The 9,795-nt window shown below is 42.4% G+C and overlaps 3 protein-coding genes across 3 annotated transcripts; 1 reads left to right on the forward strand and 2 right to left on the reverse strand.

The window, feature by feature from the left end:
- Positions 1–121: 121 nt before the first annotated feature.
- On the reverse strand, positions 122–1,700 carry prorsd1 (prolyl-tRNA synthetase domain containing 1). Its single transcript, XM_014154862.2, has 2 exons — positions 1,483–1,700; positions 122–904 (listed from the first exon to the last, which is right to left on the reverse strand). Exons 1-2 carry the CDS (start codon positions 1,564–1,566, stop codon positions 476–478), a joined length of 513 nt encoding a protein of 170 aa, XP_014010337.2. The 5' UTR covers positions 1,567–1,700; the 3' UTR covers positions 122–475.
- Positions 1,701–2,373: 673 nt separating this feature from the next.
- Positions 2,374–4,960, reverse strand: LOC106577118 (ubiquitin-ribosomal protein eS31 fusion protein). Its single transcript, XM_014154864.3, has 6 exons — positions 4,871–4,960; positions 4,697–4,761; positions 4,190–4,244; positions 4,009–4,094; positions 2,949–3,080; positions 2,374–2,559 (listed from the first exon to the last, which is right to left on the reverse strand). The coding sequence occupies exons 2-6, from the start codon at positions 4,742–4,744 to the stop codon at positions 2,410–2,412; spliced, it is 471 nt and encodes a 156-aa protein (XP_014010339.1). The 5' UTR covers positions 4,745–4,761; positions 4,871–4,960; the 3' UTR covers positions 2,374–2,409.
- LOC106577116 (clathrin heavy chain linker domain-containing protein 1) lies at positions 4,883–9,191 on the forward strand. The gene is made up of 11 exons (XM_014154861.3): positions 4,883–5,437; positions 5,588–5,775; positions 5,869–6,008; positions 6,152–6,353; positions 6,463–6,578; positions 6,811–6,910; positions 7,006–7,112; positions 7,559–7,739; positions 7,925–8,127; positions 8,234–8,413; positions 8,514–9,191. Exons 1-11 carry the CDS (start codon positions 5,240–5,242, stop codon positions 8,708–8,710), a joined length of 1,812 nt encoding a protein of 603 aa, XP_014010336.1. The 5' UTR covers positions 4,883–5,239; the 3' UTR covers positions 8,711–9,191.
- The last annotated feature ends 604 nt before the right edge of the window (positions 9,192–9,795 follow it).

The following is a 9,795-nucleotide window of genomic DNA, read 5'->3' on the forward strand; positions in this document are numbered from 1 at the left end:
TCCAAACCGGTGGATTGGGAGCATATACAGTGTGCAGACCTTCCTGTTCTTTACAGGTGTTCTTTATTAGCCCAGCACCTAAGTTAAGGATGTGCATAGAAAGATAGCGTATAATCCCAGATGATATGAGTGGAGTTCCATCATCTCCTTTATTACACTGCAGTGTTTAGTATCAAAACAGTGTAAATGACTAGATCTCGCAGAGGGAGATGCAATGCAAACACCGTAAATCACTACGACACTGTCTTTCAACCATGTACATATAACCAACTATCTACTGGCCTCTTGCCCATAGAAAACAAGGGCTCTCCATCCATTATTCTGTCCCAAATGTTTGATTATTTTTTTTACAATAATGGACATTTCTTGATAACCCGAAGTAAAGGCACAAAGTAAATAACTTTAAAATAAATCCTTGTACCAAGCCAAAGCACAGTCTGACAGGATAGTAAGTATGTTAATTTCAAGGTATTTACTAGTCAAAGCTCTGAAGAACTGGTTCATGTCCTGTCTCCTTTAAAAACTTCAAGAGATCCTCTGGCTTTAGTCCCATAGAGACAGCATTGGTCATGGGATGGAAGTAAACTCGCTCATGGCCTCCGTTGACCAGGTCGCTGTCCAGGACAAACTTGACGCTGTGGTCCTTATCACAGAAGAGTGCCAGGGCAGTGGCACAGCCTTGGCCCACCTTCAGTTTCTCCAACATGGCTGCCTCCTCAGCAAAGCGGAGGTTGCCGCTACCCAAGCCTAGCTTCTTAGCCAGGTCGTTGAGGTTGACCGGACGGTCATGGCGGACAGAGACTAGCCACAGGCCCTTCTTCTTCTTGTCTTTCAGGAAGAGGTTCTTAGTAACTGCTCCACTGAGGTCTTGCAGGTGAGGCATCATTTCTTCCACAGTGAATACCTAAGGGAGAAAAAAATATCACAGCAAGTTAGAGGACATGTTACTTTGGTATCTGATGTCTAAAATGTCTCCCTCTCGTTTCATCTACTCTGAAATGGAAGATCTGGACAAGTACAAATTCTAGTAGGCATCTATCCTACTGCTTTCACCTAGACTGGTAACAGATCAGCACTGGAGAGGCGACTACTGAAATGAAATACAATCCTACCAAAAATCAGAAGGAACAATTCACTGAAGAATAGTATAAGAGAACATATGATACGTCTATTAAAAGTCGCATGCGGGATAATTGTCACATTTTCTACCTGTAACGTTCTACACATCGAATAAGCACCAGTACTAAAATGAACATGGCTTGCGACACCTAGTTGTGGTTGTTAAAGGGAACACAAAATAAAGCTCAGTAAGTGTCAATTATTTTCCAAAATAGCAAAACAATGCACGGCTAAATTCTTATTCTAGGAGTGATGGTGGGGATGTGCATTTGTTCTCCAATCCAGTGCATTGAAATATTAAACTCACTGGACCACCTTAGCAAGCTAGCTAACGTTAGCTAAACTAACATTATTGGTTCTTACCGGTGGATGGTCTACGCAGACCGTCTGGATATTCAGACTTTCCAAATACTTAACCAACTCTGTCCGGAGCTCAGGTGTTGCCATTGTTAATTTGAAGAGGAAAGAAACGCTATTCAGGACAAATCGGAACACTCACGTAGCATACACTTCCTCAGTCTACTCATTCCACAAACCTGTATTTACACAACTGCGCAAGCGCAGCCGAACGTCTGAGCAAACCCAGTCAATGGAAGATTTTTGTTTCATGGTTTGTAGATGTATATGTGTCACCCATTAGTGTTTTTCAGTAGTTGCGACTCAATTCTGAAGCTCCATTGTATTAGAATATAATTAAAAGCCGCCCAGGGGTAAATTATTTCCTTGAAGTGATGACATAAGTGATGAACACAATTGCATCAATACAATGCAGTAGTTAAGCGAGTTTACACCTTTAAAGATTCGTTCAAAACCAACGGAGGACATACAAATGCCGCGTTCACGTGGTACAAGGTAGACGGCAAACATGTCAGTTTTCAACGAGAGCACGAACGTAAATGCCGTCAGCTGCCACACAAAATATTTCAACTTATGCCGTAGCGTTCCCTGCCCGGTGCTCAGTCGTGCTGTCACCAGCTCTCTTCCTTTCTTGTCCCACTACGTGAACGGGTATGACGGTTTTTGTGCCCCTCCGCTAAATGAAGCACAAGCTATGTGGAACATCCAGTGACAACTGAAAAGTCGCATTGTAAAAATCCATAGTTTTACAATGCCCATTTTATTTGAAATAATGTTCGAGCCTAAAAAGACAATTTTATTGGTAGCCCTGCTAATAACAACCCTATGAAAATGTCCAAATTGGAAACCAATCTATCCATTGTGAAAAAGAATATAAGAATCAAGCCATCACAGTGATTGGTAAAAACATTTTATTTACTCCAGTCCAATAGATTATTTGTCCTCAGGCTTGTTGAAGCAGTAGGTGAGGCAGCACTTTCCACAGTAGTGCCTATCAAAGTGGCTGGCCATGAACACGCCAGCGCCACACTCATCAGCGGGGCACTCACGACGCAGACGGTGGATCTTGCCGTTTTCGTCAACCTGAGGAAACACCATGGAAGCAATAAGTACAGCAATGGAACACAAGACAGTGGCTGTGTTCAGTAGGACACAACATAGCAAAGGGTTTGCAAAAAATAGTGCTATTTTTACAACAGGACTCATTGATGAGGAATTCTTGACAACACATGAAGTCTGAATATTAATTTTAATCATCAGCCAAAAATGTCCTTGGTTATTAGACAAGTTCGGGTTGCAGTATGTCCCCAGTTTCATTCAGCTTGAAAACAAGTAACAAATGTCTACAAAACAATAGTTGGCTCCAATCACTAGAGATATGGTAGTGGTCACAGCCAAAACAGCCTACTACCAAAATTCATAATATAATTACTTGAATCTAGCTGAAATCCACAATAAAGAAAATGCCTTACCTTGTAGTACTTGAGAACTGCGAGTTTGACCTTCTTCCTCTTGTGCTTGTTCTTCTTAGGAGTGGTGTAGGACTTCTTCTTCCTCTTCTTGGCACCCCCACGCAGTCTCAGCACCAAGTGCAGTGTGGACTCCTGCAGGAAAAAGCAACAGTTGAGCCAAACTGACAACATATAGCTATGGCTTCAATGGTCAACACTGCATATGACAAAATACTTTGACTGTATGATGGTAAGGAGAAACTCCAATAAACAAGGATTATTCACCAGTCACAGAATTAAAAGCACCCAGAAACAAAATATCAATACAATGCTGGGAAACAATTAATTATCTTACCTACCACCAATAATAACTCCTGATGGCAATAGATGTTGCATTAACATGAATTGGTATACTTTGAACGTTAACTGAAAATTCAGCACACCTCTTAAATGTGATCAGATAAATGTAACAAAAAAAGTATCTTTGTGGGCCTTGGGAGGTTAAAGGGGAGGCAGGTAGCCTAGTGGTTAGAGCGTTGGGCCAGTAACCGAAAGGTTGCTAGATCGAATCCCTGAGCTGACAAGGGAAAAATCAGTAATTCTGTCCCTGAATAAGGAAGTTAACCAACTGTTCCTAGGCTGTCATTGTAATTAAGAATTTGTTCTTAACTGACATAACTAGTTAAATAAATGTTTTGTAAAAATTTAAGAGGATGAACATCAGACCCAACAACACCCAGACCTATATTATAATATAGTTAAATTAGTTAGCCGAGCTGACCTGGTCATTTCCACGTGTATACTCAGGGCCATGCTATCAAAATGTTAGACTTGAACCGAGAGAGAAAAAAATTATTCCACCAAGTTGCTCTTCTGGTTACTGAATAAATCTATATATTTTGGCTAGGCCTTTTGAACAGAACCCACCCAGAGTCCCAGGTCAGGTAAACATAGAGACCTCTGAGAAACACTGGTCTAAGGGAATTCTGTGTTGGCACTTAGTTGATGTAATCTACTTCCTGCAACACCTTTACTAAAGTGTAGTATTGTCAAATGTTTAGGGAGGCTAAAATGTTCTCACCTTCTGAATGTTGTAGTCAGACAGTGTGCGTCCATCCTCCAGCTGCTTACCAGCGAAGATCAACCTCTGCTGATCAGGAGGGATACCTAGAGGGGGACCCGAGTGCAGAGTTCAGTCTTTGACAGCCAACGTCAGTGCTCTCTTATATTCAATTCAACGGATGAAAAATGTATGTAATTACCTTCTTTGTCTTGAATCTTAGCCTTGACATTTTCAATGGTATCTGAAGGCTCAACCTGGAAATATGAGAACCTGTCAGTTTTTAAAACAGTAACGTGGCTAACAAGCCTTCCCAGGATATTGATTAACGTCGACTTGTTACCAGCCAAACGTCAAGAACAAATATCACTTATTTGGAAAGTTATTAACATAGGGATGTTACAATAGTTAAATTAGTTATCCGAGCTGAACTGGTCATTTCCACGTGTATACGTAGGGCCATGCTATCCAAATGTAGCTAACTACTGTAACATTAGCCTACGTAGCATCTCAGAATAAAAAATATTAAGATCACAGGTTGGCAAATTCCGGCTAATCCAATTAAGATTTGTGGAGTTACAAATATAGAAGGCTGATTGATTACTGAAATAACGCACTCTAGAATGATAACAGAAAATGTACACATGCCCCGCTAGTAGAAGCAAGAAGCCCTCCATCACAACGCGTGACACAAGCCCTAAGTGCCCACCTCGAGGGTTATAGTCTTCCCCGTGAGGGTTTTGACGAAAATCTGCATCTTGGCGTTCAATCCACCTGCACATATGAACGACAGCGTTGTATTTATAACTACTTCAGCTTTAACACAGTATACAATTTCGTTATTATGGTAAATAATGGCCTAAAACAGAGAGCACGATCTTACCACAGGTCTCCTGCTAATGGCGGATCATGAGAAGAGGGCTTTCGAAGCGTGCGACGGGGTTTTCGGGGCTCGTCTGCAGGGAGTAGGTGTTAAATAAGATGCCTGTTAAAAATACCTCTCTCAGTAAAGTTTATTTACATAACGCTTATTTTCACCTTAACATATGTTGTTTAGTTTTTATCTGAAAATATTAAATTAGTTTTGATCGTTTTTTGTTGTTGTCGATGTTATAACTACATTACCCAGCATACCCTCGAGATGTCCATAGCAACCTTCCTGTTTATCTTTTGGACATGTCTCTGCGATTTTTCTCAGTGTTGGAGAAATGAAACCATGCTCTAAGCAGCAATTGAAAAACATAAGAAAATCATGTTTGGGGCTGGAAACTTACATAACTCCGCAGATGAATCTGAAAGAAGAACCTTGCCACCTATCAAATCTGCCAGTGACAAGTATTTCCTAGAATCTCTTGGTGAATACATTCAACATGAGAAGGAACGTCTGATGTGTCCAGATAAGGGACCTGATGAGCAACGTTACATCATTTACAGTTCTGCATTTGATAAGGTATCAACATGAATCACCATACCCTTTCGCCTTGTTTCAGCATCATCACTCAATCATTTTTTAGGCCTACACACGTGAACTGATCAGAATGCCTAGGCTAACTTGTTGCGTTGTAACTATGCCTGTCTCTTGCTTGTTTGATTTTCTCAGGTAATTGAGTATGCAACTGCATACAAAACCATTCTCACCTCCATCAAGAAAGAGTATGATGAGTTCATCTGTGCCATAAAGAAGAGTGAGCGTGATGCCAAGTTAGCACATGGGAAACTGAAGGCCATGGTGGCCCAGCCCACCTCCCTTATGTACTGTCAGAGAAGAGCTGTCCAGCTTCAGGAAAGGCAAGAGAATCACTTCAATTTTTCAACATGGCACAATGCGGCCCCAGAGTATAGTATATCATCCATGCCTGAACCTTGTTTTTTCCGTTCTAGGATTGCTATCATTCAGAGAGACACTGCAGAGCTGCAGGCTGAGTTAAATAGACTACAGGAGTCAAGGAGAGTCAAGAGACCCTCATTGCATCAGAAGACCTCAGACAGCAAGACATTACGGCCCGTTGGGCAAATTCCAGGCATGGCCCTACATTGCTGAACTCATTGTGCCGTTTTGTCTTAACATTATAATGGCTGTATGTTTCCCAAGTACATATTGTCATGTGTCATGTCATGTCAATATGTCATTCATGACCGGTGCTTACAGTATAGTTTTTTCCAGGTCTGACATTTGATGAGTCGATGAACCCAGCAGCTCTGGCAAAGCATTTGGAGTACCTTGAGCGAAAGCGAGACGACCTGCAGATAAAGAGAAGGAGCCAGTATGTATCTGTTTCTGTCAAGGATGACCTGGACAATAAAATGCGATCCGCCCTGGACCAGAGGGATGAGCTGGCAGTGGAGAATGAGAGACTCCAACTCCGGTGAGACTGTGTCTCACTTTGGTCAAGACTCACTGGCACAAGTGGCTATAGAATACCATTGAAGACACCTATGTTGTTGCTAAAGTTATCGGTTCTTCTGGTTTTCTAGATACAAAAAGATGAAGTTTCTGAATGACTCCCTCATGACATGGGAAAAGACAGGAAAAGAAGTCACTCTACTAGAGTTCATCACATCAAAACTGGAGAATATATTTCATCTGAAAAGTATTTTACACTTCCACTTTAGCATACAGTGTATGTTAGTATTAGTGACACTGGCAGTGAATGAAGTTCTAGTCAGGGATAATGTAGCCTAGCTTCTTTTTGTGTTGTAACCTATTTGTCTTCTACTTATGATGCGGCAGGCCTATAAACCTCACGAGAGCTTTTGTGTGTTTTTTAACTATGATAAGGCTGATGATACAGCAGCAATAAAGTGATATGATTTTCATTCTAGTGAGCGACACTGATTTCCTTGGCATTAGTGCAGTAGTGTTTGAAGAGGATGATCCCAGCAAGGTCAATGAATCGGAGCTCTTGGTGGATTACATTGAAAGGTACTTCAGTTCTTTTCCGAGTTCTAGTACTATGCTCTCAACCAATGCATACTGTATGTATAGATCATTCCTCTATGTGTTGTGTCTCCCTGCAGGTTCATTGACCTATTTGAGGGGGGTGAGTATGAGGCAGCTGCTTTCCATGCTGCCAAATCCCCTCATGGAGTTTTGAGAAACATGGAGACAATGGAAAGGTTCAAAGGTGGAAACTCTTTATTTTCTATCTTATACAGACGTCCTATAGTGTTGTGGTCCCTATGCACACATCATGTGGGTCATTGTGGTCTCAACCATAAAGTAACTCTGCATCTTGTACAGGCATACAGCACATAAATCTAATTTCATTTGTCACATGTGCCAAATACAACAGAAGTAGACCCGTAAATGCTTACTTACAAGCCCTTAACCAACAGTAAAGTTCAAGAAATAGAGTCAAGAAAATATTGACAAAATAAAATTATGTAAAAATAAAAAGTAACAGTAGATTTACACAACAATAATGAGACTATTTACAGGGGGCCATGTGCAGAGTAAATGTGCGGGGGTACAGGTTAGTCGAGGTCATTTGGACATGTAGGTAGGGGTATATAGAGTATATAAGTCTGTATGAACTGTTTTCAACCTATGTCATCTTTGTTTCCCCTCTAGCGGTCACAGTGTACCAGGGCCAGGGGGAACTGCCCCCTCTGCTTCTCTTCTTTCAGGCACTCATGATCTCGGTGCATGCTGGGAAACAGCTTCCTGGGGAGACCCTGTCAGTGGAGGGGGTCCGGTGTGCCATGCAGCTCAACTATGTAGAGCTGGTCACACACTGGGTAACCCAGAAGAGGTCAGCATATCAGAGTGTATAAATAATATGAGCATTAGGAGTTATGAGTCTTTTTGTTGTAGGGTTTGAATGGTATAGCTGGGCATGGTTGTAGCAATCACGATATAAGATATATAGATATTGTGTTTAGAGCTCTTTGTTATTGAGTCTATGTTGGGTTACAGCTTTCTCCATAACCTTCTCAGGCTAACATACAGCGAGGCTCTGGGGGATGTGATCTGTGAGCATGGAGACAGGAAGCCGCGGATGGCCGACACATGCCTGGCTCTGGCCCACATCGTCTACAAGGCCTGCGGCGTGCTCAGGAAGGCCGCACTGAGCATGTGCAAGAGAGGCATGACCAGCAGTACTATGGAGTTCATCTATCAAAGCAAAGGCTTTACTGCAGGTTTGGAACACTCATTTACAGATACTATTCACACACATCCTATGTAGTAAATGTGTGAGTGACTCAGTGTGTGTGTATTGTTCTCTGTGTGTATGTTTGTGCGCAGGTGACTGTCTGTTTGTGCTGAAGGGTTGTCCCAGTCTGGCTCTTCTCCAGGCGTTGACTCAGGAGTACCAGGGCCAGCCTGCAGTGCTTTCTTTGGGCTTTGCCTGCCATGCTCTGCTCAACTCTGATCTGGAGGACCTGGCACTGCAGATGGTGGAGAAAACACATTCAAGTGGGCAAGGTAGGTAGGCTATACCCACCCACCAATCAGCAGGGCAACCACACATGGTCGCGCACACACATACACAAGTTGAGTTGACTTGTGGTGCTGTGATTTTCAGGTACTTTGGAGAAGGTGATTCTGGATGATACTGGGTGTTCTGCAGAGAACTGGGGTGAGATAGCAGGTTGCTGTGGCCAGAAGAACAAGCCTTTACTGGCCCAGGAGATCCTCTCTATCCTGCTGTCTCAGTCAGGGACCATGTGCCTCTCCCCTGGCATAGAGAGCTCTGAGCTGATGCAGCATGTGTTCATGTAGAGAGACAGCCACCAGAGGGCGCCCATGGGACAGATCTGCATCACCAATCCAAGAGGCCTCCAACCATGGCAAGCCCATTCATAACTCACTGCGTCATCCTGCTCACTGCTCACAGAGAGAAATGCAGTCATCCACACTGGTCCTCCAGATCATTAAATCATTTGAATGTGATTTCACTTTGATTAATATCACAAGTGCCAAGTTACATCTTTGTCAGAAAGCACAATGCATTGCCATGTTATTAAATTGATATCACTTGAACATTGTCAAACGTCACTGAATAGTTGGTTTATTAGTTATTCCTCAATATAATTTACTCTTAACTAGACTCAGAATTTGAAACAGTTTAAACTTCATCTAAGAAAATGATCACTACGTGTTTAGATTTGGATCAATGGCATCTCCGACATCCAAAATAATTAATGGTGATAAGCTCTACAGAATATTGAATTTCCCTGTAATAAATTCCCCATTTCCTGCCTCCAGAACACCACTGTCTAATCCTTGGTGGTGTTAGTCATCATCCCCACAGAGATAAGACCTGATGGCCGCTCCCTGAGAGGCGTGCTATTATCTATATACACTGTATCACCAGAAATACGAGGAGGACACAATGGTAGATTGACCAGTAGCTCACTAACCTTCCACTCACACAGTGGACCCATTGTCCCAGACAGTGCAGGGCCAGTCTCAGTCACCCTGCCATATTAGAGTGAATGAAGCTTCCACACAGCACAAACAACGCCCACCATCAATAAACACAGCCTCCAGTTTCCTCTGCCTCTGCCTAAGAGACATGAAGCCACACTGAGCTAACTGTGTGTCTATGATTCCCACAGTTAATCAATTCCGCTTATGTCTGGGGGCGCGTTTCAGTGTACATCTGTTTGATCCGTTAATGGGTTAGTGAATGGACGTGTGTAGTTGATGGCCTTATATGTCATACTAATTTAAACTCAGAGCCGATCAACTGATATTGAAAGCAGGGCTCATATGGAGACTTTTATTCATACACATTGTGTACATTTAGCATCAGTGTTGTGATTATCAATATACTGTTATTGATGCTGGTATCTCTCCAGGCA

Source organism: Salmo salar, chromosome 18 (genome assembly GCF_965601325.2).
Source record: "Salmo salar chromosome 18, fSalSal1, whole genome shotgun sequence".
In the NCBI taxonomy this organism is placed as follows: domain Eukaryota; kingdom Metazoa; phylum Chordata; class Actinopteri; order Salmoniformes; family Salmonidae; genus Salmo; species Salmo salar.